Source organism: Chenopodium quinoa, unplaced genomic scaffold (genome assembly GCF_001683475.1).
Source record: "Chenopodium quinoa cultivar QQ74 unplaced genomic scaffold, ASM168347v1, whole genome shotgun sequence".
NCBI classification, from domain to species: domain Eukaryota; kingdom Viridiplantae; phylum Streptophyta; class Magnoliopsida; order Caryophyllales; family Amaranthaceae; genus Chenopodium; species Chenopodium quinoa.
The window spans coordinates 9,861,805-9,889,034 of record NW_018743331.1 but is presented as its reverse complement, the minus strand read 5'-3'; the positions used below and the strand labels follow the sequence as shown (position 1 = coordinate 9,889,034).

Sequence of the window (27,230 nt, the reverse complement as noted above, 5' to 3'; positions counted from 1 at the left end):
CTACAAGAAAGTCCCAAACTTAATTTACCAAATCATTCTATTCATCACTTTTTGGATCCCTAAAAAGTAGAGAGAATCATCAAATCCTCTAATAATATCCCCCTCTCTTTTCCATTTCAGCTAATAAACAAAACCGCTCATTTTGACACATTCAAAAAAGTTACTTCCTTCCTTCCCTCCTTTTCTTTTCTTCACCAAACCAATTCAAAAGCAAAAGCACCTCCTAAAAAGAGATCACACTCACATTCATAAAGCATCAAAAGCTAAAGATAACCACGTTAAGAAATCCCAAACTTACACTCACTTACACAAATAACACTATGCCAAGTTCAATTATATATACAAATTCACTGCTCGTGTTCGACTTCTTTACACTTTTATGTGTGCTAGCTATCAAGTATGTCGTCGACGTCGTCGGAGATTGTTTTAGCTGAGCCAATTCAAGAAACATACCATGAAATTGATGAGAGGGATATTCCAAGTACAAGTAGTGGAATTAGTAGTAGGAGTTTTACTAGATCAATTACTTATGGAGATGATGATTATGATAATTATGTGCCTAAACCCTTTGAAAGCGAGAAATTGCCTCTTTCTTTGGCTCCTGATATTCGACGGTTTCTTCGTGTTGCTAACCAGATTGAAAGCCAAGAACCTCGTGTTGCTTATCTCTGTATGTTAATTTTAATTTTCTTGTATCTTGATTCAATTTTGTTTATTTTCATATAATTTTCGGGTTTTATGTGTAGCACGGATTAGTTGTAATCTGTCTCTAAAATTTCTTTCTTATTTAAAAAGTAATTGTTCATTAAAAAAAAAAAAATAAAAAAAATCAATACAAGTATAATTTTTCTAGAGCCGAGGAAGTGATAATTTAATAGCATAATGTAATTTGTAGCTATATCTTGTTTGGTTTGTATTGAATTTATTTACTTTAATTCTAGATAAGCTTTTGATTTTTGGAGCCTAAAAAATATTAAATAAATGGGTTCTACCATAATATAAATTCCGTACAATGATAAAGTAAAATATTAAGTTGGTATAAGATGATATGAATATACTAGTATAATTTAGAAAAAATTTAATTCTCATAATTTTTCTTCTTTTTGGAGCTCTTTAGAAATTTATACGGAATATGTTGATTTATTTAGAAAAAATAAATGCATGTAAATATGAAGCTAAAATTATGTTTGATAAAATTGGTTAGAAATTGCATTTTTATTTTCACGCTAGCCAATGCATTATTTTGACCATCAATATGTTCAATTACGTACCAACTCTTTTTGAAAAGTTAGTTTATAAATAATGTAAAAGTCAAAGAGTTGTGACTACAAAAAAACAATGGACAAAACAAATATTTCATCATTCTAGATATGTTATAAATGCCCCAATCTGCTTACAGAACACGTACGCTATTCTGTTTTGTGCAGGCCGTTTCCATGCTTTTGAGAGAGCACATAATAAGGACAAAAAATCTAAAGGGCGTGGTGTTCGGCAGTTCAAAACTGCATTACTTCAGCGCCTTGAGCAGGTTAAATACTTTCTTATGCTCCGTTTGTTATAGAATTCCCGCTATATAATCACTCTAAAATAATCATCCTATCATATCTTATATCATTACTACGGTAAGGCTAATTGGTTTATAGTTTTGGTACCATTGTACTATCATTCATTTAATTCTAAACCGCGATTTTCTATCTAAAATTCCTGTCTGTTGGCTTATAATTGTTCAATGCTATACCCCTTTTTTGCCTTCTCTGTGCCACTTCTCTTGACTAGGCCTTACTACATACATGTTAATATACTTGATGTCTATATATTGTCGTACTTGCACTGATGGTAATTGGTAAATAATACGTCTAATAGTAAAATGCATACTCTGAGCATTTGGATGAGCATCCAACTGTTTCAAATGTCCCTGACTTGTTATGCTCTTCAAAAATAGGATATGGAAGACAGTATTGCTAGGCGGAAAGAAAAGAGTGATATACGTGAGCTTAGACGTGTTTTTAATGGATATAAAGATTATATCAACAGACACACTGGAACTGAGGAATTCATCAACAAGTAAGATTTACACTTACATTTTCAGAATACTGTTTTTTTCTTTGTCAAACTATGTGATAGGTGATTACTATTAGGTTAACTTTATGGATTTGTAGGTTATGAATCTAATATTTTGCAGAGATAAGTTTACAAATGCACGTGACATTGCGTCTGTTCTGTATGAAGTATTAGTTGCAGTTACAAGAGCAACTGGTCATCAGGTTTTATTTTTTCTCTGTCTTTCTGATTCAATTCATCATCAGCAATTTCAGAAATATTGCTAACAGCATTCTTATTGCTCTTTTACCCACCTTTCCCAACAGGTTCATGGTGATAGAGGCTCAATTGATCATGTCACGTACAATATCTTGCCACTGGGTAATGATGGTGTTCATCTACCTATCATGGTACTCCCTGAGGTGTGTTATTGCTGAAGAATTCTCTAGATAATGCTACATCTACATGATTCTTGTTTTCTTCTTTTTGATGGTATTATATGAGCTGTGTTGTGCTAGCTGTTCTTTAGGATGTTTGAGATATATTAGTTGAACTTTTTTGGTAACAGAACAGAAAGTTTACTGCAGATCAAGGTTGCTGTAGCAGCTGTACGCAATATTCGTGGTTTACCATTCATGGATGAATTCAAAAAGAACAAATCTCCCAGGGCTACTTATGACATATTTGACTGGCTTGGTTTTATCTTCGGGTTTCAGGTCCTATATATACTTTTTACTGGCTATTGTAATAACCTACTGGAAGGCTTTCGTTGATTCCATACCTGAATTCTATAAAATTTTACTGAATCCAGAAAGGAAATGTTGCCAACCAAAGGGAGCATCTAATTCTATTGCTTGCCAACACCCACATCCGACAGAGTCACAAGCTAGCATCAGTGCTGCAGGTAATTTTTCTGGCTTAACCTCTCCTCTTAAATAACATTTTCAACTGTTATCATTATGATTAGTATCGTGTCTTTTTATGAAGTTTTCTGATGGAGCATTGGATGGACTAATGAGAAAATTCTTCAAAAATTACACAAAGTGGTGCAAGTTTTTAGGCAAAAAAAGCAACATTCGGTGAGTAAATACCAATGAGCATTTATCTAGGTCTCTAGAGGACACAATGTCAATAACATTTCACCTTCTCGTTGAATGTTATTACTTTCTAGTTAATATTTTGTTCTGCATAATAATTTTGGGCAAAGATTCTTAAGGGAATGACTTATATGTGCAGGTTACCCTATGTGAAACAGGAAGCTCAACAATATAAACTATTGTATATAGCACTTTATCTTCTAATTTGGGGAGAAGCTGCAAACTTGCGATTGATGCCAGAATGTCTTTGTTATATATATCACCATGTAAGATGAAAAAGGCCACGACTTTCTTGAATGAGTTATCATGTATATTTGATGTAGTTACAATGCAGTTTTCCTTTGTCCCTAGTATCTCTTCTCTCTCTCGCTCTCTCAACCTCTTTCTCCAGTGTAAAGACAAACTCTTGGTTGTATCACTATTAATAAATCTAGTGGGGGATTTACTATGTCTAAATTACATACAGAATCAGCACCAATTTGGTGAATCAACACCAGCATGCAGAGTATTCTCTTTTCCTTGCAACTATGCCTTTTATTTGAATTTGCAATAATAGGGAAGTTTCACAAAATAAGATCCATTGGCTGTATCATTTTATTATACTCTGCCCTTGCTGAAAGATTTACAGATACTTGTGATAGTTGTCTTTGATGTTCTGCTTGGGTATCAAGTGTACAAGGTGTATATGCTCTGAAATGTCCAGTGTTAAATTCTTATAAATATCACTCAACTTTTGAAATTTATATTCATGTTCAGATGGCGTATGAGTTGCATAGCATGTTGACTGATGCTGTTAGCTTGATGACATGGGAGAAGGTCATGCCGGTATATGGAGGAGAGGATGAGGCTTTTCTTAAAAAAGTTGTCGGACCCATTTACGATGTTATATCTAGGGTGAGGTCCTCAGACTTGTATTCTTTCTTTACAGGTTTCATTCTTTGAATCTTTATTCTCAATCTAACTGCTTTCATTTGTATCAAGGAAGCTAAGAAAAGCAATAGTGGAATTGCTGATCATTCTAAATGGAGAAACTATGATGACCTGAACGAGTACTTCTGGTTAGATTGAGAGTTTTCTATACCTTCTTGCTAATATTTTTTTTAATTAAATTTCATAGGCCTTAAACAATTAACAATTTTTGTGATTGTATAAATGCAGGTCACCAGATTGTTTTTCAATAGGTTGGCCAATGCGTACAGATAAAAATGATCTTCATGATTTTTTCTTTGTGAACAATTCTCCTGCTAATCAAAGTAAGAAGAAGAAATTTCCTGATTATCAAAGTAAGGGCAACATCTTTGTTCGCTTTAAGAAGTTTATAGGAAAGAGCGCGGTGAAGGATGAGGAAGAAGGAGTAAGCCATCTCCTATACACTTGCTAGCTCTTTTCATTGCTTAGATGCATCTTTTTTTAGTTGATGACTTTCTTTTAATTGAAATAAATAAAGTAATGACTTTTCCCTTTTCAAGGTACTGTTATAATGTTGAGTATGATCTCAATATTAATTGTATATTGAGTATGATCTCTGTTGGTTTTGGCCACAAATTTATTACTCTTTTTCCTTCTCGAGCAATTGCGTAGTTTTGAGTTTTTGACAGAAGAAAGACAACTGATTAATTAGAAGCAAAAGTGATAATCAAGAAATTTTGTATAGCTCATTATATTAGAGAAGATTGCCTTTCATCTCCAAAAATAAAAAGAAAAAAAAAAGAAAAAAAAAAAAAAAAAAAGAAGGAAAAAAAAAAGAAAAAAAGAAAGAAAGATGCTATATGATGACAATGTTCAAATTGAGTTCCTAAGTTGACAAGCCAAGATTCTACAGCCATTATTATCTAAATTTTGGAACAAAGATCATAGAGTAGAGATTGGGAAAATTGATTGATATTGGAATCAGAACACAACTAGTTGCTTTTTGATGTGGGTAATTGCAAAGGTTAAATTCTTACATGGAGTTCTACAATGATTTGTTAGGAAATAACTGGTGCTTCTCTAAATATCAAGATACAACTGCTGATAATTCTGTGACATTGCTAGCACTAGCAGCAGCATTAGCTTGCTAGATGCTGTTGGACAATATCGGCTGATGGATCAAGGGATTTTGCTCCTTTTATTTTCATAACATTTATCTGTGTATTGGTTTGTGATCTTTCAACTGAATCATACATCATGGAGGATAAGGGTTCAGAAAAAGGGAATATTTTTTGCTGATAACCACCCCTCGAGTCCAAGTGATTCTGGTTGTGCTGAAGTGAAACTTGGAAATTTTATGCTGTTGATATTTCACAAACTAGAATATTCTTAGAAAATGAATTATGGAGGATAGCAGAGACATGATAATATATTGTAATTCACTTTTATAAATTTTTAGAAGACCACAATCATTTACTTCAACTGTAACCACCTCCCAATTATGTACACCAGTCTTGAGAATCAAGAAATTTGGTGGTATGCTGATACATATTTCTTTTGTATAGAGATTGAGTTTTTCTTTGTTTTTGGATTTATTCTTCTAATTGTTTGCAATGTAATTTATATCCAATTTGAAGCTTGGTATTGGTATCGGGTTACTACGCCTTCTAAATTCTATGTCCTTTTCTTGGGTTGGGCAATCTGGATTTGGTAATGCACAGCCTGAGCAAAATCTAAGCTGAGCTTAAATGTGTGGATTCTTTATGCTTCTTTGCAATTCATCTTTTATACCATCATTATCTATTTGATTAAGGCTTAGTTTTTGGTGGTTTGACTTATTTGTCAGGATATCCTGCAAATAATTTTAGTTTTAGAGGACAGTCAAAATCTGTTATAATTGCTATAATGAGTCTTTTCCATGGCAGATTCTGGAGACTGAAGACAAGGACAGTAAAAACAAATGGCTGGGGAAAACAAATTTTGTTGAGATTCGTTCGTTTTTGCAGTTATTTAGAAGTTTTGATCGAATGTGGAGCTTCTTAATTTTAGCCCTTCAGGTAGGATTACAAGCTATATCAACTGAAGATTGATGTTATATGATGTTTATATTAATAACTGAATTCCTTGTTTTTTTTCAGGCACTAGTTATTATTGCATGTCATGATGTTACCTCTCCTCTTCAGTTGATTGAGACAACAATACTTGAGGATTTAAGTAGCATCTTCATCACATCTGCAGGACTCAAAGTGGTACAAGGTACGGTGTTTTCTAGCAATTTTAACTTATATTCTGCACTTAAAACACTGTATGTTATTCTACATGATGGCAAGGAATTATGTTGACAACTGTTTGTGATAGATAAAGAACACAAGTAAAAGAATAGAGGATGAACATGTCAATTGGTGTCCACATTTCATGGAAGATAAGACCTTGCATTCATCAATAGATACAAGATCAACTTTGTGGTATCCACTTTATGAGTCCTGTCATAATTAACTAAAGTTCTTCTCAATTCAAAATTGTCTAGTTTATTTCCTTTCAAAAGAGTTATAAATGTAACGATATGTGTTACGCACCTTAAAGCAGCCTAATTAAGCATAAAAATGACTTTCTAGTTTCTATGAATGACGGTCAATTTCCTCTATAACTTTCCCATTACGATCATAAATTACATCACTGTCTGGATCTCGACATCAGTTTAATGACACTTCAATACTTGACAAAATATTCTGTAAAATTTTGTATGTAAATTAGGCTATAGAGTGCAGAATAATAAAATTTGGTTATGGTTTCTTGTATTGATAAGGAGATTGGGGCAACACTCAACTGCATTGTGGAGTGGGGTGGTTGGAGAGTTTCTATAGAGCCTTAGTACTTCTTAACTGAGATTAAATTAGAATCAACAATACAAACCTCATTTTTCAAGAAATCATTTCAAGCCTTTGGTTCAGTTATATCTGATTGCCGAATTAGGAAATAATTTACTTGACATTCTACTTTGATATCCTTTAATGTATAACTTTAGCCACAATATTATAGAAATGAAATTCTCTCTCTGTACACCATTGTTTTATTTTTTATTTGATGCAATCTCTGTACACCATTGTATAAGTATTTTAAAATCAGGCGTTCCAAGACATTTAGTTGATCCTGCAGCCAGAATGCTGGTCATCAATCTGGGATTCCTTACATACCTGCAAGGGCTGCAACATACTTTCTATGTATTTTTTTTTTTCTAACTTGCAACACAGTCTCATGACATGCACTTTGAGGAAGTGATTATAGAATGTAAACAGAACATATTATTAGTATAATGTATACACCTAATACCCTTACTCTTCCCTCCTACAGGTCGTTATATCATTTTGATAAACTGTTCCGTTTACCTACTCTCAATGTTTCATTAAAAAGCATGACATAAGGCAATTTTGGAAATAACTGAAAACAGAGGATGTATAGATTTAAGCATACATGAGAGTATAGAAAAGGAAAAAAATTAAGAAAACATTTTTTTTTTTCTTTCTTTTTTTTTCTATTTTTTTTTTTTTTCCTGTTGATGTTTACACTGCTTACTGTTCTCTGCAATAAGCACTTTAATATTGCATCGAATTACTCTTTTTCTTTTCCCTGGGGGATTGAGGGATGGTGGCCGCTGACAGGTTTAATTTTTACTTGTAATTTGAAAGGGCATGATTAATTGCTCAATTCTGTGAGCTGAGTTAACTAAGGCTGATTTATAAAGTGATCTACCTTGATCCTGTTAAGTGTTAACTGAAGTACTAGAATATTTGCAACGAATTTCCACTGATGAGCTGCTACAAAATTATATATCAATATAAAATAATTAACTATTTATTTTGCAGCTATTCTTGAGATTGCATTTACATGGAAAGCTAGGACAACAATGGATACCAAACGAATCTGGAAATATGTTTTGAGGCTAATTATTGCCACAATATGGGCAATAATTCTTCCTGTATTCTACGTGAACACGAGAAGGAAATATACTTGTTACTCCATCCGGCCTGGGACCTTGCTAGGAAAGTGGTGTTATTCATCATACATGATGGCGGTTGCTATTTACCTTATTGGTAATGCAGTTGATGTGATCCTTTTCTTTGTTCCCGCAATTGGTAGATATATTGAGACCTCAAATAACAGGATCTGCACCTATCTATCTTGGTGGACACAGGTACATGGTTGGATAATAGCTCCGAAAATATATTGCATATTTGCATGATAAAAATGTATCGGATGATACTTTTGAACTAGTAAGAATCAATAGCTGCCAAAGATTATATTCGAAAGTCTTACTTCGGTATATATATGTCAAAATAAGTCCCTAATTTTACTACTACTGGTTGCATGTAGTTTAATTTTTCTATACAAGAATGGTTTTCAATTTTTGTACAATAGGTAGTCTGTGATAATTATTCAAGCCAAAATTCTGATTCTATTATCTATGTAGTGTTTAATATGTACTAAAGATTCTACACTCTACAACGTACCCTTATTTGATTGCATTGGTGTACATGAAATAATACTAGTTTAGAGTTCAAAACATGTTCATGTTTTGAGTTGCATCAAAAGATGCTGTTCTGGATAAATTATCTGAAAACTATTTCATTAATTGATTTTATGTTGTCTTCTTCCTTCACCGTTATATACTTGGATGGATAGTTTTGTGATTGGCCCCTTTAGATAATAGAATTGATTTTGATGATATTTTGTGTGAATTTAGATTGAATATGTTAATGAATAATGCATGCTTAAGGTAGTTTCCTCATTTCAGACATTATATCAGTTCATGTTCTGACAATTTCTTTGTGTGACATAGCCTAGATTATTTGTTGGACGTGGAATGCAAGAAGATCAAGTTTCCTCATTCAAGTACTTATTCTTACTGCTTTACCTCACTTTTTGTTACGTTTATTTTCTTGCATCATAATGTTATATATTGAGAGATGCCTCACTTATTATTTGCTAGGTATATGTTATTCTGGGTGCTGCTACTACTGAGCAAACTGTCTTTCAGTTATTATTTTGAGGTGAGTACATGTCCTAATGTTTTTTCTCTATCTTATACCATGACCAAACAAGTTTAATCACTGTTTCAAGTTAACCTTATTGCCGATGTTTCTCAAAAGAAAAAAAAAAGTTAACCTTATTGCCAATGGGTTTTGCAGATAAAGCCACTTATAGAACCAACCAGACAAATGATGCGAGTTGGTTCGCATAGATATCAAAGGCGTGAGCTATTTCCTCATGGTAAACCTTAATAGTAGACTAGAGTATTTTTGGTTTGGTTGCTAACTTGGTTAGGAACTAATTACATGACTTCATAATGGTTCAGTCAAGAGTAATGCAGGTGTACTTGTTGCTGTTTGGGCTCCTATTCTTTTGGTAAGTTTATTTGAATCAAGGATGTAAATACATTCATCATTGCCAACCTAAGAGATGTTTAGTTGTATTAACTTATATTCTTTCTATTGAAGATAATGTTTCCATTACATTGACAAGTAACACTTTACAGTCTAAAATTAGTATCAAAGTAACAAAGTAGAACAGTGATTTTTAGCTAGACAATGAGGAAAGGAATTTAAGTAGACACAACACATAAGCATTCCCTTCTATCTGCCCTCTCCTCTCTCCCTCATATAACAAAATCGCAATAGTACCATTTTGAATTTGATGTGTTCATGTTTAATTTAATGGAAGAAAGATAAGAGACTCTAGTCCGAGGTGATTTGTATGTTAGTACTTCTATAGCAGACAAGGACCATGCAGAAGTTTTTTTGTCGAGAAAGTCCTGCAAGGATTTTCACTGAAATATGATTTTCTATCTTTCATGCCAACTTTCTTTCTCATCCCTTGCTTTCTTTATTGTTTGGGGAAGGAAAGAATATGAAATATTTGTTAATTATCCTTTTTCTATTAGGAGAATTGACTATTAACTCTTTTTGTTTCGGCAAAAGTGGAAGAGCAGCTCTTCTGTAGACAAATTTATTAGTAGCTGAATAATCTCCTTCTTTCCAACCAAACTTGTCAATTGACGATTTGAAGGTGATTGTGGCTGTCCATCTTTTGGAAAAAAATTGTTCAGCAAAAATGATCATGCCTCTTGATTACCAAATGATTCTTGTTATTCATGCATTAATAACATGAGCTTGGAAGCTGTTTTAGGTAGTTAAAGAACAGTGATACTGTAGGCTTATAAAAACAATTTGATATCTCTCATCTTTTGGCTTTCAGGTATATTTTATGGACACACAGATCTGGTATTCTGTTTTCTGTGCACTTTTTGGTGGCATTTATGGAATTCTGCATCACCTTGGTGAAGTATGTTTGAATTGATTTTTTATCTTCCCCCTCGCTTCTTCTTCTAAGCTATGTTATGTTATCTTAGTCATGCTTATACTGTACATACAGATACGGACACTAGGAATGCTACGAAGTAGATTTCAGTTGCTGCCTTCAGCATTTAATGCTCGCTTGATTCCACCGAATTTAAAAAATGATAGAGGCAGAATAAGCAAAGGGTTCTTTAGTCAACTGAAAAAGGTATTATTCTGCAAGTTAGTCCCCTGAAGTTAATCAATTGGACGATTTTTTGATACCTCTTTTCATTTGTAACTAATGCTGTCATAGGCATCTGGAGACAAAAAGGGTGATCTAGCAAAGTTTGTTACAATGTGGAACCAAATAATCATCAGTTTCCGGCAAGAGGACTTGATAAACAACAGGTAAGTAGTATTTGATAAGAAATCTAAATCATAAGCATTCCTTAGAAAAGTTCTTATGTGGTTTTTCTGTTTCCAGAGAGAGGGATTTGATGATTATGCCCTTGTCAGCAGAAATATTATCCGGCCATGTTCGTTGGCCTGTCTTCCTTTTGACAAATGAAGTAAGATGTGTCAAATTACTTTTCTAAGAACTTTTGCTATGATCTTTTTATGAGGCTTACAATGCCAATTCGCATCTATTCGATCAGTTCTCAACAGCATTGAGCATTGCTAAGGAATTTGATGGGAAAGATGAAGATCTAATTCAAAGGATAGGAAGAGGTAGCCTAATGTACTTTGCGGTGAAAGAGTGCTATAAGTCATTGAAGTATATTTTTGGAATCATTGCTGCTGGGGAATTGGAGAAGAGGTAGGGGACAGGAATTATTAGACTCATCTTTCCTCTCAACTATTTCCCATATCTATGTGCTAAATTTTTTTTATTTCTCTTCCGGGTTATGGTTTCTCCTTATGGAAATCTCTGGCTTTTCAGAATTGTTTCAGGTATTATATCTGAAATCAACGAAAGCATCCAAAGCTCTACCCTGCTTGAAAAGATTCAATTGAGTGAACTACCAGCTCTACATGCTAAATGTGTAGAATTGGTTGAGCTACTGGTAACTTTTTAAAAATTAATGATATTATGCTTCCCTTTTCCTTTCATCCAAATTTTAGTCAGGTGGCTAATTGATCATGTTGCTCAGGTCAAAGGGAATGAGCTTTATCATGTTGTAGTAGTAGATGTGGCTCGTCATGATGATGTAGTAGGTGCTCTTTATGTTCAAGTAGTGAAAGTACTCCAAGACATATTTGAACTTGTGACAAATGAAATGATGATAAATGGTTCCAGGTTTGTTTTCGTTATTCAATTAGTTTTATTTAGTTGTTATAAACTTATTGTTAACACTCAATATGAAATGTGTGCAGAACTTTGGATACGCTCCATTCTTCTGATCAAAAAGTTGAAGATTCAGCATTCTTCTCTAGGGAGATTCAACCAGAAATATTTGCATCGAAGGACTCTATTCATTTCCCATTGCCTAATGATGGGGCGCTTCATGACAAAGTAATTTCGATATAACTTCACTGTCTATAGTTATGCTGAATATTTCATAAAATCTTCTCATCCGTTAATATCCTAAAGACATATTGAATATCCATGAATTATTTTCTTGTCACTAGAACATCAATTTGTTTACAAATACTGATACGTAGTGGGATAAAGGCTTAGGAAATTGTTGTTTTAATTGTCTTCATTTGATATTTTGTGATCTCAAAACTGCACAAGGAAGCAGCATATATTATTCATCCCTGAACTAACATTGACTGTAAACAGATAAAACGCTTTCTCCTGCTGCTTACAGTCAAAGACAAAGCTATGGATGTTCCTGCAAACTTGGATGCTCGGAGGCGCATCTCTTTCTTTGCCACTTCTCTCTCTATGAATATGCCTGCTGCTCCTAAAGTGCGAAATATGCTATCATTCAGGTCAGCATTTATCTTATATGTGCTTTAGTCATCTTTTACAGTAGACGTGTATGTTCTTATGTATGAGATCTCCTGGTCATAAATTAGAGGTCTTTTTGTTGCAGTGTGTTGACCCCACATTACATGGAAGAAGTCAAGTTTTCTATGAAAGAACTTTTATCAAGCCAAGAACAAGTATCAATCATATTCTATATGAGAAAGATATATCCAGGTTTTTTTTTGTAGTATCATAGTTCTTTTCTTCACAGCTTGTAACTGTTTGTAAAGATTTGCCTCATGACAATACTATTTTACACTTTCAGATCAGTGGAAAAATTTCTTAGAACGTATGGATTGTGAAGATTTAAATGATTTGATGGAAAAAGACAAAGAGGCTGAGCTTAGGGATTGGGCTTCGTTCCGGGGTCAGACTTTAAGCAGAACAGGTAGAGGAAGCGCAATGCTATTATGCAATGATATTCTATTCTAATACCAGTTTCAGATATATGTTTAGTTCCTATTTAACTTCTATTTTCATTTCTTTGATGCTAACAGTCAGAGGAATGATGTACTACAAAAAAGCCCTGAAATTACAAGCATATCTTGACATGGCAGAGGATAAAGGTTCATTCGACTGAGAATTAGGATTTAACTTAATGATCTAGCTTCTGACATGATATATGAAGGGCTTTTTTGCCCCTTGTGAAAATTCATCAGTTAACTAATGAATGCATTGATTATGCAGATATTCTTCAAGGTTATGATGCCATTGAGAGGGGGAATGAGAGTCTCTCTGCTCATCTGGATGCATTATCAGACATGAAATTTACATATGTTGTTACATGGCAAATGTACGGTACATGCAAAAGAGATGGTGATCCACGTGCACAGGACATGCTTGATCTGATGACTAGGTAATTATTAAGAGTGAGTACTATAATTGCTTCCCATCGAAATTCAAACCTTAGTTGAATGAAATTAATATGGCGACTACTGGATCAAATGATCAATGACGACAGGTACCCAGCTTTACGTGTTGCTTATGTTGAAGAGACAGAAGAAACAATTGCAGATGAGTCTGAAAAGGCTAAGGTTTATTCGTCTGTGCTAGTCAAAGGCGGAATCAATGGTCATGACCAGGTAAAGGACAGTGCAAATTGTTGGAATCTTAAGGGTTGCAATATGAGAAAATGGCCTTAGAGGGTTCTTACAGAAGAAAGGAAAATCATAGAAAACTTCCCTCTGGACCAACCAAAGTTAATCACATGTTCTGTACTTTTGCTAAACATTAATATTAGGTTTCCATACGTAAAACAGAATTATATGCGTAATAGTTGTGATGATACTCAGACTTATAAACTCATTGTATAGATTAACATGAAATTTTGATCTTTACAACCTTTATTTCAGAGAATTTCTCATTATAAATTCTATAACTTTAAGCAGTATAGTTCTCATTCTGATACAATTTGGCAGGAGGTGTATCGTATAAAGCTTCCCGGTCCGCCTAATATAGGTGAAGGAAAACCAGAAAACCAAAACCATGCAATAATTTTTACACGTGGTGAAGCCCTCCAGACAATAGATATGAATCAAGTATGTGTGCTACTAGGTAACGGTGTAAAAGATTCATTACAAAATTTTTTGTCTTTCTCACATTGTATGTACTCTCAGGATAACTATTTGGAAGAAGCTTACAAAATGAGAAACATACTGCAAGAATTTTTTGAAGACCGAGGACGCCGGGCTCCCACTATAGTCGGTTTGAGAGAACATGTATTTACTGGAAGGTCAGTGTATATGAACTCATTGATGTGAATGCTGTTGGCTATGCTTGAATGTCAGACTCGAGTATGAGTTCAAATCTTACATGGACATTCTAAATTTGAATATGTGGGTCACGGTTACAAGAGTCTACAACTGTTTCTTTATCTTATCTAATATTGTGTCTTATACACTTTGTTTTCATATTCCAAATGAACTCCCTGGATGTGAGAAAAAGCTGATATCTTGCTACCAAAAAAAAAAAAAAAAAAAGGTCTCTTTGATTCATCTAGCTTATAGTAGTCAGCGTATCAATGTGTCACTCTTGATATGCTATTAACTTTATTTTTATTATGTAAGCTATGCTAATGAGTGTTATTACGCGTGACTCAGTGTTTCTACCCTAGCATGGTTCATGTCATACCAAGAGACAAGCTTTGTGACCATTGGCCAGAGAATATTAGCTAATCCTCTCAGGTAAACTTTTGGTTATTGCCACATGTTTTATTTATTCAAAAAAAGTTTGATACAATGCACCATGGATGAATTCATTTTCTGCCTATTTGAACAAGTGCATGTCAACAATTCTCATTTTATACTTGGTAGTTTGAGATATGCTTTGTGTTTTCTATAATCAATCTTCTGACTATTAGATAAATCAGCATGATTATCAAATTTGATTAACTTTTTGTACTCCACTTTTCCTGCACAGGGTACGGTTTCATTATGGTCATCCAGATATATTTGATAGGATATTTCACATAACACGAGGAGGTATCAGCAAAGCATCAAAAACAATAAACCTAAGCGAGGATGTTTTTGCGGGTAGAAATCTGTAGCCATCTTTGTTTTGTTTAACATATTATGTAATTTGTATGGTGAGGCACCATTTATGTGCAGGATTCAACTCTGTACTGCGGCGTGGATATGTGACTTATCAGGAATATATCCAAGTGGGAAAGGGTCGTGATGTAGGACTAATCCAGATATCAAAATTTGAAGCGAAAGTAGCTAATGGAAACAGTGAACAGACTCTAACCCGTGACATTTATCGTCTTGGGCAGCAATTTGACTTCTTCCGGATGTTATCATGTTATTACACAACCATTGGTTTCTATTTCAGTAACCTGGTATGTTTTTCTAGTGGCATTTCTGCTTGCATTCCCTCCCTATGGCTCTATTTGTATATTGTTACTTTCTATAAGATTTTCATTCTGTAGATCTTTGTCGTTCTACGATTAACATCTCTATTATCCTTTATCTCCTTTCAACACTTCCTGCTTTTCTTGCATGCTGTTTTTCCTTATTTTGCTACTGTCAAACAATATTTTACATTGTTATGCTTGTTAACATGCATCTTTTATTACTAACTTGGTTTTTAAATCACATTCATGTATCAATTTCTTTAATTGCTTTATTTCTTTCAGCAACTATCTTAAGCCTTCATTACTTCATACTAACTATAATTATACTGCCGAAACCTCTCAGGTATCAGTTATTTCCATTTATGTGTTCCTCTACGGGCAGTTGTACCTTGTTCTAAGTGGACTGCAAAAAGTACTCATAATTGAAGCTCGAGTCCATAACGTACAGTCCTTAGAAACTGCTCTGGCTTCACAGTCATTTATACAACTAGGACTCTTGACGGGGCTACCTATGGTTATGGAGATTGCATTAGAGAGAGGGTTTTACACCGCTCTTAAAGATTTTGTTCTTATGCAGCTGCAGCTTGCTTCTGTATTCTTCACCTTTTCTTGTGGAGCAAAATCTCATTATTATGGCCGAACAATTCTCCATGGTGGTGCCAAATATATTCCTACAGGTCGCAAAGTTGTGATATTTCATGCCACCTTCTCAGAAAACTACAGATTGTATTCGAGAAGCCACTTTGTAAAAGGGTTTGAGCTGCTGCTACTGTTGACTGTGTATGATCTGTATCGGAAGTCCTATCAAAGCAGCATGGCATACGTTCTGATCACCTATGCAATCTGGTTCTTGTCGCTGACATGGTTGTTTGCTCCATTTCTGTTTAATCCATCTGGCTTTGACTGGCCTATAATTGTAGATGACTGGAGAGATTGGAATAAGTGGATACGGCAGCAAGGTGGTATAGGAATCCCACCTGATAAGAGTTGGCAGTCCTGGTGGGATGATGAGCAGGAGCATATTCGCCGTTCCAGATGGAGTTCTAGGATCATTGAAATTATTCTCTCACTAAGGTTTTTCGTGTATCAGTATGGTTTGGTCTATCAATTAGACATATCCAAAAACAGCAGCAATTTTATTGTGTACGTGCTCTCATGGGTTGTCATAGGTGTGATTTTTCTATTGGTTAAGGTAAAATTTATAATTTTCTTTTTCACAAATTGATTATGCATTACTTTGTTAACAGTTAAGTGTACAATCTTTGACAATGCTATGGAGAAAAACCGGACTGAATTGCTATTATAAGGTAAAGATGGATCTAATTCATATAGTGATTTTGACCAGACTAGTATTCTTTAGGGAACCCTCCCTATCATAATGTGATGATTGTGATCATCAGATCCTGTAAGTAATGAACAGCTATCATCAAGTGACCACGTAATGCATTGATGCAGTTCCCTAATAGTTCCTAAAGAAATTAGAATTTTAATACTGATAACTTGCAGTTCCATCTAATAATGAGTAATAATACTCGGGAACTTCTAATGGCTCATCCAATGTTATGCTGATGTTGTAATTCCCAGGTAGTTTTCCGGATTTGAAAACGTCTTATGACTGTATTGTAGCCAACTTTTAACTAAATGATCTGATCTTCCCAGTCTTTATGTCATTGAATTGTGCTTTATCTATAATCACTTCATTTTTTTACTATTATTGATGGCTAAATTAGGTTTGTATTAATTCTCATTGAGATGATGTTTATTTGTTGTACAGATAGTGAATGTGGGAAGGCAGTGGCTCAGTGCTAATCATCAGTTTTTGTTCAGACTATTCAAAGCATGTCTTTTCTTGGCTGTTATATCTACTATTATCACGCTTTCGCTCTTATGCAATCTGTCTATCATGGACTTGATTGTGTGCTGCCTGGCCTTTCTTCCCACTGGATGGGGATTGATATTGGTAAGCTAGTCAGAGACATTTTTTTTTTTCTTTTCTATATTCCTGTAATTCTGTAATCAGGAGTGTAAAACAAACATTTACTTCTTATTACTGACATTTATTTTTTCTTCAGATTGCACAAGCTCTAAGGCCACTGATAGAGAACACTGGAATCTGGGACTTTGCTCAGGTTTTTGCTCGATGGTATGATTTTGGCATGGGCGTTGTCCTTTTTGCTCCCATCGCCTCATTTTCCTGGCTTCCGATTATTTCAGCCTTTCAAACTCGGTTTCTTTTCAATGAAGCCTACAACAGGAGGTTACATATTCTACCTATTCTTCAAGGCCAAGGGAAAAAGAAGTGCACTTAGGTTGCTCAGGATAGCTCATTCTTCTCTATGTATAGTCAAACCATATTAACAAAACCTTAGGTAGATGTAAAAATAACATAGGCATATTTTTTCAGAACAATATAGGAATTTTATTGTGTAGCTTGAGAACAAATAAAATTTGAAATGGTATATAGATTAGCAGTAATACCAGTATTTTAAGAAAACTATTGCAACAAGTTCTCCCTCAAAATTTGGATTACTAATAACATTAATCTGAGATAATTCAACAGAACTAATTAGAGTCTGCAATTTTCTTAAGCTCACTTGCAACTTCAATCATACTTGGTCTGTCATCTTCATTACGATGTGTGCATCTCCAAGCAAGCTCAAATACTTCCTGCAATTGCTGTTGCTTTCCACTATCTTCTATTTCACATGAAATTTCAGGATCTACGAACATACTGATCTTAAGATTTTGGTCATGTTCCCGTATTCTTCTAGAAATATCAAATTGGTACCAATATGTAAGCCTGTTGCGGCCAACCAAAAGCTCAAAAAGCAGTACACCTAAACAATATACGTCAGTTTTTTCTGTCAACCTTCCAGACATTATATACTCAGGTGCATTACTACCTGTAGTTCCAACTACTGCATCATTGACATGAACTTCACCTTCAGGGATCAACACTGAGAAGTAGTACCCTGTGAGCTTCGTGACATAGTCTTTGTCCAAATATACATCTTTAATGCTCAAGTTTCTGAAAATCACCGGCCTACAAAAACCATTTTGGAGGTATGCAAGGGCATATGATATTTCGGAGCCAATTTTTAACCTGAGTTTCCATGGAAAAAATCCTGTATTAGTATTACTGATAATATCTTGAAGACATCCTTGATCAGGGAACTCATACACAATAACTGGAAGTTCTGTTTCGAGGCAACAACCTATCAGCTTTAAAGAATTTTGATGCATGCACATTTGTGTTGCTGTGACAATTTCTCGAAGAATGCCTTCTACACCAACAAATGAGTTTACTGAGTGAAATTTCTTGATGAAAACACGTCGGTTGCCCTCATCTATTGTACCGCAGAATATTCGGTAATGAGCATCCGGTATATAATCTGAAGTGAAGGTGCTCATCTTTGTAACTTCGTTAGCTGAGAAAACATGGATGGGAAGATTCTTTCCCTTACAGACGGCAATGATTTCTTCTTGTAGCAAGCTTCCATTCCTTATGAAGTTGTTTTCACATTCCTTCAGTTTCTGTTTTGTCCAACAACATTTGAATGCTATCATATCGAACATTATAAAGAGATTGTAGTACTATGTGGAAATTTTTGTTTGGAAGGTGGAAAAATAAACTATATGTTACAATTGCATATGGAATTTGTATAGGCTTACAACCCTAGAAATATCGTTAAAGTCAACTTTGGATGCTCATCATTTCAAAGTCGTTAATTAGCGCGTAAGACTCGTTTACTGCTGACAATAGTAAAGAATGAGAAGGTTCTCAATGATTATAATGTTGAAATTATAAATAGAGATGAGAGGGGGGAAAGAATATTATAAACTTGTATTAAATCCATTTCGAAGAACAATTTACAAGGGTTTTAATAGGAAAGTGCTACTAACAAACTGCAAACTGAAATGCTAAGAATTAGTGACATGTCCTCCACTAACGGCTTGGATAATTTACCACTAACAACATGCTAACAAACTACATTATTTAATTAAGAATCCTAGGCTACCAACACTCTTAAATAATAGGAACTGATTTTGATCACGTTACTCAACATATAAAACATTCTCTTGTCCTTTTGCTTGTGGCTCTGTACTTTTTGTATTATTTTAAAAAGGAAATATTGGCTGTAACGACATCAACTATATAACAAAGGTACGTGTAGCAGCACAACCTTTTAAGAGTGTGATCCACATCACAAATTATGCACATTGGTGCACATAACAGTATAAATGTCACCAGCGAACTAAGATTTCATGGAAAAAGTGGAATCTTCATTATTTTATTATTGTTTAAATATTTTTTAAACTTAGATAATTTCCTGTCATGCGTGACTAGTTACTCTTCCTTTCAATTAATTATTTTCATTTAAACACTTCTTAACCTCCACCATTAAAGCATATCTTCAAAAAGTTTTGCTATTGCTTTCCTTTGTTCATTTCTTCTATTATATTTTTTATGTCAATTTCATGTGATTGACTTAGTTTCCTCTCCCTCGTTCTCCATAGCATAATTGGAAACATTATTTCATTTTCCGCGTTAGACGCTTGTGGAATTGAATTTCAAATAAAAGACAACAGTTGTTCCTTTATTTCGATAATATCTTCTGTGATTTTGCACGATAAGAAAATGGTCTATATGTGCTATGGTTTGATAAACAAATCTGTAACATTGAAAATATTACCAAAAGGGCTAAGACTAGTGACTGATCAAATACCACTTATCTACGGCATTAGCGATTAGGCCATATTAACATAAAATGCATACAAAAACTTCAAAAGGAAGAAATTCTACACGATTCATTTGACTTAGATTCGATTGAATATTGCGAATTATGTTTATATGGAAAAATGACAAGATAATCTTTCACCAAGTTAGGAGAAAGGCCAAGTGATCTAATAGGCATTATACACACGCATGTGTGCAACCTAATGAGCTAAACTACTAGAGGTGAATTTCACTACTTCATCACGTTTACTAATGACTTTAGTAGATATGGCTAAATCTATTTAATGTCACATGAATCTGATTCGTTTGAAAGATTCAAAGAATTTAAAAATGAAGGAGGAAAACAGCTTAGAAAAAAGATCAAGGCACTTTAATTAAATGGAGGTGGAGAATATCTAAGTCGGGAATTCATCTGAAAGAACATGGAATTTTATCAGAATTAACACCACCTGGTACACCTCAATGGAATGGTGTGTGTCTGAGAGGAGAAATCAAACGTTGTTAAACATGGATCGGTCAATGATGAGTTAGGCCGAACATCCTATAAATTTCTAGGAACATGCATTGCAAACAGCAACATTAACAATGAATCGTGTTCTGTCAAAAGCTGTCTAAAAGACTCCGTAAGAAATATGGATAGAGAAACCTTCTAGGTAGGCTATCTTTTCTTTAGATTTAGGGTTGTGAAGTTTTGTTAAGTATGCCTAACAAACTTGCACCAAAGTCTGATAAGTGTTTCTTTGTGGGTTATCCAAAAGAACAAAGGGGTATTACTTCTACAACCAATCTTAGAACTAAGTATTGTGCTCGAGAGGATGTCTTTCTTGAAAAGAAACATATTTCCTAAACGACAAGTGGGAGGAAAATAGAACTCGATAAGATTCGAGATGAGCAACAAACACAATCTGACACACAAAGGACTTTAGAAGTGCCTATTGTTGAAATTCAAAGTCAACTCAATGACGTGGATGCTCAAGCCCCACGAAGGTCACAGATGCCAAAATCTTAGCCAGATAGATACGATGGGAACTTGACAACTGAGAATCATGAAATCTTGGTATTAAATATTGATAAGCCTTTTACATACAAGCAAGATATGATGAGCCCTGACTCCCAAAAATGGTTAGAGGTCATGAAAATCCCGAAATAGACTCCATGTTTGAAACCAAGTATGGGACTTAGTTGATTTGCCCGAAGGGTATAGACTTATTAGTTGCAAATGGTTTTTTCAAGTTGAAACTCGACGAAGATGGAAATGTATATGTATACAAAGCTAGATTTATTGGTAACAAAAGGTTACAGACTAATTCACGGCGTTGATTATGATGTAACCTTTTTATCAGTTGCAATGCTTAAGTTTGTAAGGATTATTCTAGCAATAATTGCATATTATGATTCTGAAATATGGCAGATGGATGTTAAAACCACCTTCCTCAATGGGATTTTGGAAGAGGTTGTGTATATGACATAGCTTGAAAATTTTATCGATCCAAATAATATTTACCAATTTAATATTTATTGTCATTCCCATAATATATACTATCAAAGAGAGAAAGAAAGATATCAATACATACATATGTCATTATATATGGTTTTAAATATGGTTTAAACAATTGTTAGATATTTCGTCAATTGAAACATAAATATTATCAAATATATGAGTCGTACTATCATTAACGTAATTTCTATTCACTTCAATAGATACTAAATCTTGTGCATACATTGATTTAATGTGTTCTCATCAATAGATATTTTGTCATTTAGGTAATTATCTCTACAAAGACAGCAGTGTGGTGTTTTCATATTTGGAGTGTAGTGTATAAGGCGTTAGTGATAGTAAAAGAATCTCTCTCTCTCTCTTTTTTTTTTTTTTGACAAGAAGAACAATCAAACAAAAAAAAGGTCAAAAAGAAAAATATAAAAGCTGACGATGTCTCGCCGTCGTGGCCAACCAATGAGCTAGAGTAATCCAAGAACAAGGGACCTTTCTAATTCTGCACACAGTAAGACTCAAAATAGTAGACTGGATATCACGGAATAGCCAATTAGCAAATATACCCCGAACCACATAGCAGGCAGGGAAACCAAGGTAGAACAATCGGTGTACATGAGAATACGACTATAACCTTTCCGAATAGCCAATTAGCAAAAATAGGAATATACCCCGAACCACATAGCGCTCAGCACCTTCCCTGCCACACACAGCCACGCGCATTGGTGCAATGGCCTTGCGTGCACCATAGGCAGCCTACATGTGGGCTGCTAGGCAGCCCGGCTAGCCTTGGTGACGCTTACGGTTTTGCATCGATTTGCGTGCATTTCCTCGGAATTTTAATTCCGATTTGTGTGTGACAATAATTAAATCTAAATTATATTTTAGAATCAATTTGAGGGAAAAAACAAAATAAAATAAAATTAAGTCCTACTTAAATAAAATTTATTTTATTGGTGCACAAGCCTAAATTATCCAAAAATTTTAATTTTGAACAAAATTAGGTCTAACTTTATGCTTAAAATAAAACGAGCTATGTCCATAATTAGTCTTGCCAATATGCAAATTAATAATGGGTTTGACAAATGGGAGTTGGAAAAATAAATTAACCATCCAATGATAAAATTTTTCCAACTTGCATACTTGTGTAAAATACCAAGATTACATCTTCCAATATGAAGATTAATCAAATTTTACTCACAAGTAATTGAACTTGATGGATTTTAATCAACCAAACATGAAAAATCCAAACTTTGTTCAACATGGAATTTAGGGTTAGGGTTCCAATCATTTAAAGCTTTAAAGATTAGAACTTTAACATTATAGGAACTTAAAATTACAAGATCACAACAAGCTTTCACATTTTATTGCAGTTTATTTGCAAAATTTGTGAAAAACAAGTTTATGTGAAAAAATGGTATATCAACTTAAGCACTAATAAAAACTCCATTATTATGCTTAAGGATATTTTAAAACCAGTAGATTAGTGATGCAAATGTGCATTTAATCTAACCTTGTAATGCTTGCATTAATCAAGGCTTAAAAGAATTAAAATTTTCGTTGAAAAACGAAAAACCCCATAAAAAAATGGGTTTCTGGTTCGAATTTGGCTTCTGGACAGTCCTAGAAGGGTTGAATCTGTTCCAGAATGTCGATTCCACCCAAAAATCACTATTTTTGAGCCAAAATCTGGGTTCGACAGCTAAATCGAGAATAAAATCGAGTTTTAAAAATTAATTAAAACGAGCATCTAATCTAATTAGAAGAACATGAACTAGAAAAATAAATTCCTTTAAAACACCTTAATTAAAAAATAATTGCAAAAATTAAAAGGAGCGTGGCTTTGATACCGCTGTAGGGTTTTGTAGTGACCCGACACTACGCGGAAGGAAACCTACCAAGACCCGCCCCTTAATAAAACAATTAACAACCATATTAAACTTAATCAAAGAAGATTAAGAACAAGAATTATACCTTTGTCGCGTGCTTCGCTCCCAAAGAGCTCTTACTTCAAAATCCCGAAAACACGAGATCTCTGACGGATCGTACCCTCGACCCGACCCGAGCGTCCTAAGTCTTGAAGGTTAGTCAAGACCCGGACAAAATAACTATGAGTTTTACGAATCAAAGGTTTACTCTTAATTAGAGTTGCCTTTTTAATTCCACTCAAGTGAGGACCAAAGGCTTGGGGGGACCATTGCCTTGATCCCCAAGCCATTGCTCCAAGAAATGGTCCCCACTTGCAAAACCGGCTCTAGCAAGGCTTGTTAGGCTGCTGCCAGCTCCCTCGCATGCATAGCACGCCCAGCGCTGCTGCTCGCTAGCTAGCCAGACGATGCTGCTTGCTAGCTAGGCGCTAGTGTTGGCTTCTGGCACGCATCAGCCCTCGCCATCGCACACGCTAGCATAGCCAGCATGCGTGCTGCTAGCAAGCCACGCATGCTGGCCCCTTGCCTTGCCAGCCATGCGCACCAGCCTCGCATGCTGCTGCTGCTGCGATGCCCTCCACGCACATGCACACGCACACAAGGCTTACCATGGTGTTGTGCTTGTGCGAGGTGCCTGCGATGGTGCCTAGTACCCAAGCACGCATGCTGCGATGCAATGCCATGCGAAGGCACGCATGTGTGCAGGCATGCTTGTTGTGATGATGTGATGGGCTAAGGCACAAGCACACGTACACACGCACTGGCCTAGCCATGCGATGGTGCTGTGCTTGTGCTGCGATGGGTTGCTATAGTGCACATAGCACTTGCGATGGGCTGCGATGGTGCCCAAGGTGCGCTTAGTGCCTGTGATGGAAGCGATGGTGCCTAGGCATCATGCTAGGGCTCCAATAGCGCCTAGGCATGATGCTAGGGTTGCGATAGTGCGCCTAGTGCACCTAGTGTGCTAAGGCTTGCGCCTAGCCATGCTAGGTGCATGCTAGCTCGAACTAGCCTAGCATCCACATGGTCAGGCCAGTGTGGTGCTAGGGCTATGTTCATACTTGTCGCTTTGTGATTTTGCAACACTCGGTCTCGACGCCCTAGGCTCGATATCCGACGTCTGTATTCGTAAAAGTCTGCTGACTCATTAAATCCTTTCGGATTAATTCGTCGTCTTGGATCGGTAATTCGATTGGGTTCGACCCGAAGGGTTCAGTTAAGATTAAGTTGTAACATCAATTGTACATTGATATTACTGATCAGAAGCGGCCTCCACCTAGGCATTCCGATCACTTGACCTTACTGAAGAATTAGCTCCATAATAATTCTGAACCCTCTATCGGAAGAATAAACTTGTTGGAAGGACATCATTCCTTTCAAAAGACACGCTTGTAATTCCGCCTGAAGAGCTTAAGCTGAGTGACAAGCCCTTGTGCAACCTCCAAGAACCTGCGAAGAGTTAATCGTTTGAAGAATCCAACCCATACCAGCACAATTATCCGACAAAGACCATGCGCCGTTGAAAAGTAAACACAAAGCTATAGAATCCGAAGAAATTCTCCGAAGACAATGAACATAATCTGGAGGAGAGGTGTCCCTATCACGATGCAAAAGACAGGTTTTTTGTTTTACCTCATATGCCTGAGAATTCTTAGCAACCCACTTCGCTGCTATCTCCAATCACATATTCGGAGAAGAAGAATATCGACAAAAGTGAACGTCATTGAGAACCAACCAAATTGCCAAAAGTTGACCTAAAACCAAGCCTAACCGTCCCAATACTTGAAGGAAGTGAAGAGGGAGATGACAATGGTAAACCAAACCAAAAAAGGTTAAGAATGCAAAGAGTTGCGAGTAAAACCCAATGGACCCCGGACCCAAAAACATCTCGATAAAGGACAATCCATGAAGAGATGAGATACTGACTCTTGATCCTGCCAACAGAAAACACAAACAGGGTCTACTGGTAAACCCCTGGATCGTAGTTTAGGAGTCAATGGTAATGCGTCATAAAAAATTTTCTAACAGAATATCTTCCATTTAGGAAGAACGAGCAAGTCCCAAAAATGTTTCCACCATGAAGAAGAAACCCGAATAGAAGGAACAATAGGGGACATTGTCGGATAAACATCGCATATGCAGATTTGTAGAAAAGGAGCCATCCCTGGTAAACTTCTAATATACAAAATCATCTATCGGTAGAAGAGGCCGACCCATAGACAGAATAAAGGAAGCCGTAGGATCATCAAACAGCCGATGTATTTTAAATGAGTCCCACGCGTTTGAACACGGATCAAGAAGATCAGAAACAAGAGACTGACGAACCGACTCAGAACAAGAAGCTTTAAACTGTATATAATTTCCCAAAACCCAAGTATCCTCAGTAATCCTAACCCGAGAGCTTGTGCCAACCTTCCAAGCTATCCCCTGGGATAGAGTAGAAAAGCCCTCCACTAGACCACGACATCCCCATGAAGGATGATGAATCCTGGAAAAAGAGCAGGAGGTAAGTGAAGGATACTTGGAAAAGAGAAGACGTGACACCAGAAGTTGCGGATGATGCATAAGATGCCAACTTTGCTTGGCTAAGAGGGCAGAGTTAAAGCATCCCAAACGTCGGAGACTAAGCCCACCTAAATCCTTGGGTAAATGAAAAAGGGAAGGAGAACTAAAAGCTATACCCTGAGACTCAAAAGATTTCCACCAAAAGCTGGTAAGCAAACTATCGATGCGGTCACAAATGGACTTCGAAACTCTAAACACTAAGAGAATGTGGTTAAAAGAGGCAACCAGAATGCTATTAATAATTACCAAGTTTGCAGCAGAGGACAGACAAAGACTGGCAAAACCCGATAAGCGACGGACAATCTTATCCACTAGGAACCCGAACTCAGCCGTTTTACTACAACCCATGTCCATTGGAAGACCCAGATACGAGCTTAGAGAAGGTTTAGTAGTAAGATGCAGCCAAGTAATCCCTAAAGTCATCCGGAGTGTTGGGACTGAACATAACAAAGGATTTTTGCAGGCTAACCATTTGACCTGAAATCGAAAAGAAATCATGTAATAAAGACATAACCTGATCACAAGCTGCCGGAGAAACTCGGAAGAACAAAAATGCATCATCCGAAAAAGAATAGGTGAGAAATAGGAGGGCTTCCCCTAGAAATACGAAGACCCTCTAATAATGTGTCCCTCTCAGCCTTGTGGATCATGGCAGAAAGAACTTCCATGCAAAGAACAAACAAATAAGGGGAGAGCGGATCTCCTTGGCGAAGACCACAATGCGGGTGAAAAGAAGGAGAAGGGATAACCGTTGACCAAAACCTGATAGGAAACAGTAGACGCGCACTGTTTTATAAGACGGATCTAGTAAGGAGGGAAACCAAAAACCTGCAGCACTTGAAGTAAGAAGTCCTAACGGACTCGATCATAAGCTTTATTCATGTCTAGTTTAAGAGCTGCATAAAATCGTTTGCGTGTCCGAGAGGCGTTCATGAAAGAGTGAAGCTCGTGAGCTATCAGGGCATTATCAGACATCAGGCGCCCGGGAGCAAAAACATTCTGAAAGTCAAAGACCAGGAAAGGCATAATTTTCCTAAGACGTCTAGTGAGACATTTTGCAATGCATTTATACAATATATTTCACAACCCTATAGGCCAAAATTAAGAAACTAGTTCCGGATTGTCCACTTTAGGCAGAAGAACCAAGAAGGTACGATTCCAGTCTTTTAGCATGTACCCATAAGCAAAAAAAATACTGAACAACATAAACCACATGGTTACCCACCTCATGCCTGTAAGACTTGAAGAAAGCCGAAGTAAATTCGTTCGGGCTAGGAGACTTTCCGTCATCAATACCAAACAT

General features: G+C 35.8%; 2 protein-coding genes across 2 annotated transcripts; one reads left to right on the top strand and one right to left on the bottom strand.

The window, feature by feature from the left end:
• LOC110737914 (putative callose synthase 8) lies at nt 1-18,264 on the top strand. The gene is made up of 41 exons (XM_021918261.1): nt 1-670; nt 1,428-1,528; nt 1,943-2,064; nt 2,183-2,264; nt 2,367-2,462; nt 2,628-2,756; nt 2,852-2,944; nt 3,028-3,119; nt 3,277-3,403; nt 3,894-4,031; nt 4,119-4,195; nt 4,296-4,491; nt 5,972-6,103; nt 6,185-6,302; nt 7,910-8,238; nt 8,884-8,936; nt 9,034-9,094; nt 9,233-9,314; nt 9,400-9,449; nt 10,299-10,385; nt 10,476-10,607; nt 10,695-10,789; nt 10,866-10,950; nt 11,038-11,198; nt 11,322-11,445; nt 11,533-11,678; nt 11,756-11,894; nt 12,165-12,316; nt 12,421-12,527; nt 12,619-12,741; nt 12,851-12,919; nt 13,041-13,209; nt 13,315-13,435; nt 13,772-13,891; nt 13,970-14,085; nt 14,453-14,536; nt 14,772-14,884; nt 14,960-15,189; nt 15,548-16,396; nt 16,979-17,164; nt 17,277-18,264. The coding sequence occupies exons 1-41, from the start codon at nt 400-402 to the stop codon at nt 17,511-17,513; spliced, it is 5,994 nt and encodes a 1,997-aa protein (XP_021773953.1). The 5' UTR covers nt 1-399; the 3' UTR covers nt 17,514-18,264.
• On the bottom strand, nt 17,767-27,230 carry LOC110737626 (non-functional pseudokinase ZED1-like). Its single transcript, XM_021917959.1, has 6 exons — nt 27,153-27,230; nt 26,174-26,404; nt 25,775-25,850; nt 25,145-25,296; nt 24,812-25,036; nt 17,767-18,738 (listed from the first exon to the last, which is right to left on the bottom strand). The coding sequence occupies exons 1-6, from the start codon at nt 27,228-27,230 to the stop codon at nt 17,767-17,769; spliced, it is 1,734 nt and encodes a 577-aa protein (XP_021773651.1).

What these genes read in the sequence shown, in the direction of transcription:
- LOC110737914 (XM_021918261.1), top strand. Translation starts at nt 400, where the DNA reads ATGTCGTCGACGTCGTCGGAGATTGTTTTAGCTGAGCCAATTCAAGAA. An exon ending in TGACATGGCAGAGGATAAAG is followed by an intron (nt 12,920 to 13,040) that starts GTTCATTCGACT and finishes TTGATTATGCAG; the next exon opens with ATATTCTTCAAGGTTATGAT. An exon ending in GAACATGTATTTACTGGAAG is followed by an intron (nt 14,086 to 14,452) that starts GTCAGTGTATAT and finishes CGCGTGACTCAG; the next exon opens with TGTTTCTACCCTAGCATGGT.
- LOC110737626 (XM_021917959.1), bottom strand. Translation starts at nt 27,230, where the DNA reads ATGTTTGGTATTGATGACGGAAAGTCTCCTAGCCCGAACGAATTTACT. An exon ending in TGTCCTCTGCTGCAAACTTG is followed by an intron (nt 25,851 to 26,173) that starts GTAATTATTAAT and finishes CTCTTTTTCCAG; the next exon opens with GATTCATCATCCTTCATGGG. An exon ending in CCCAGGGGATAGCTTGGAAG is followed by an intron (nt 25,297 to 25,774) that starts GTTGGCACAAGC and finishes TTCTGTTGGCAG; the next exon opens with GATCAAGAGTCAGTATCTCA.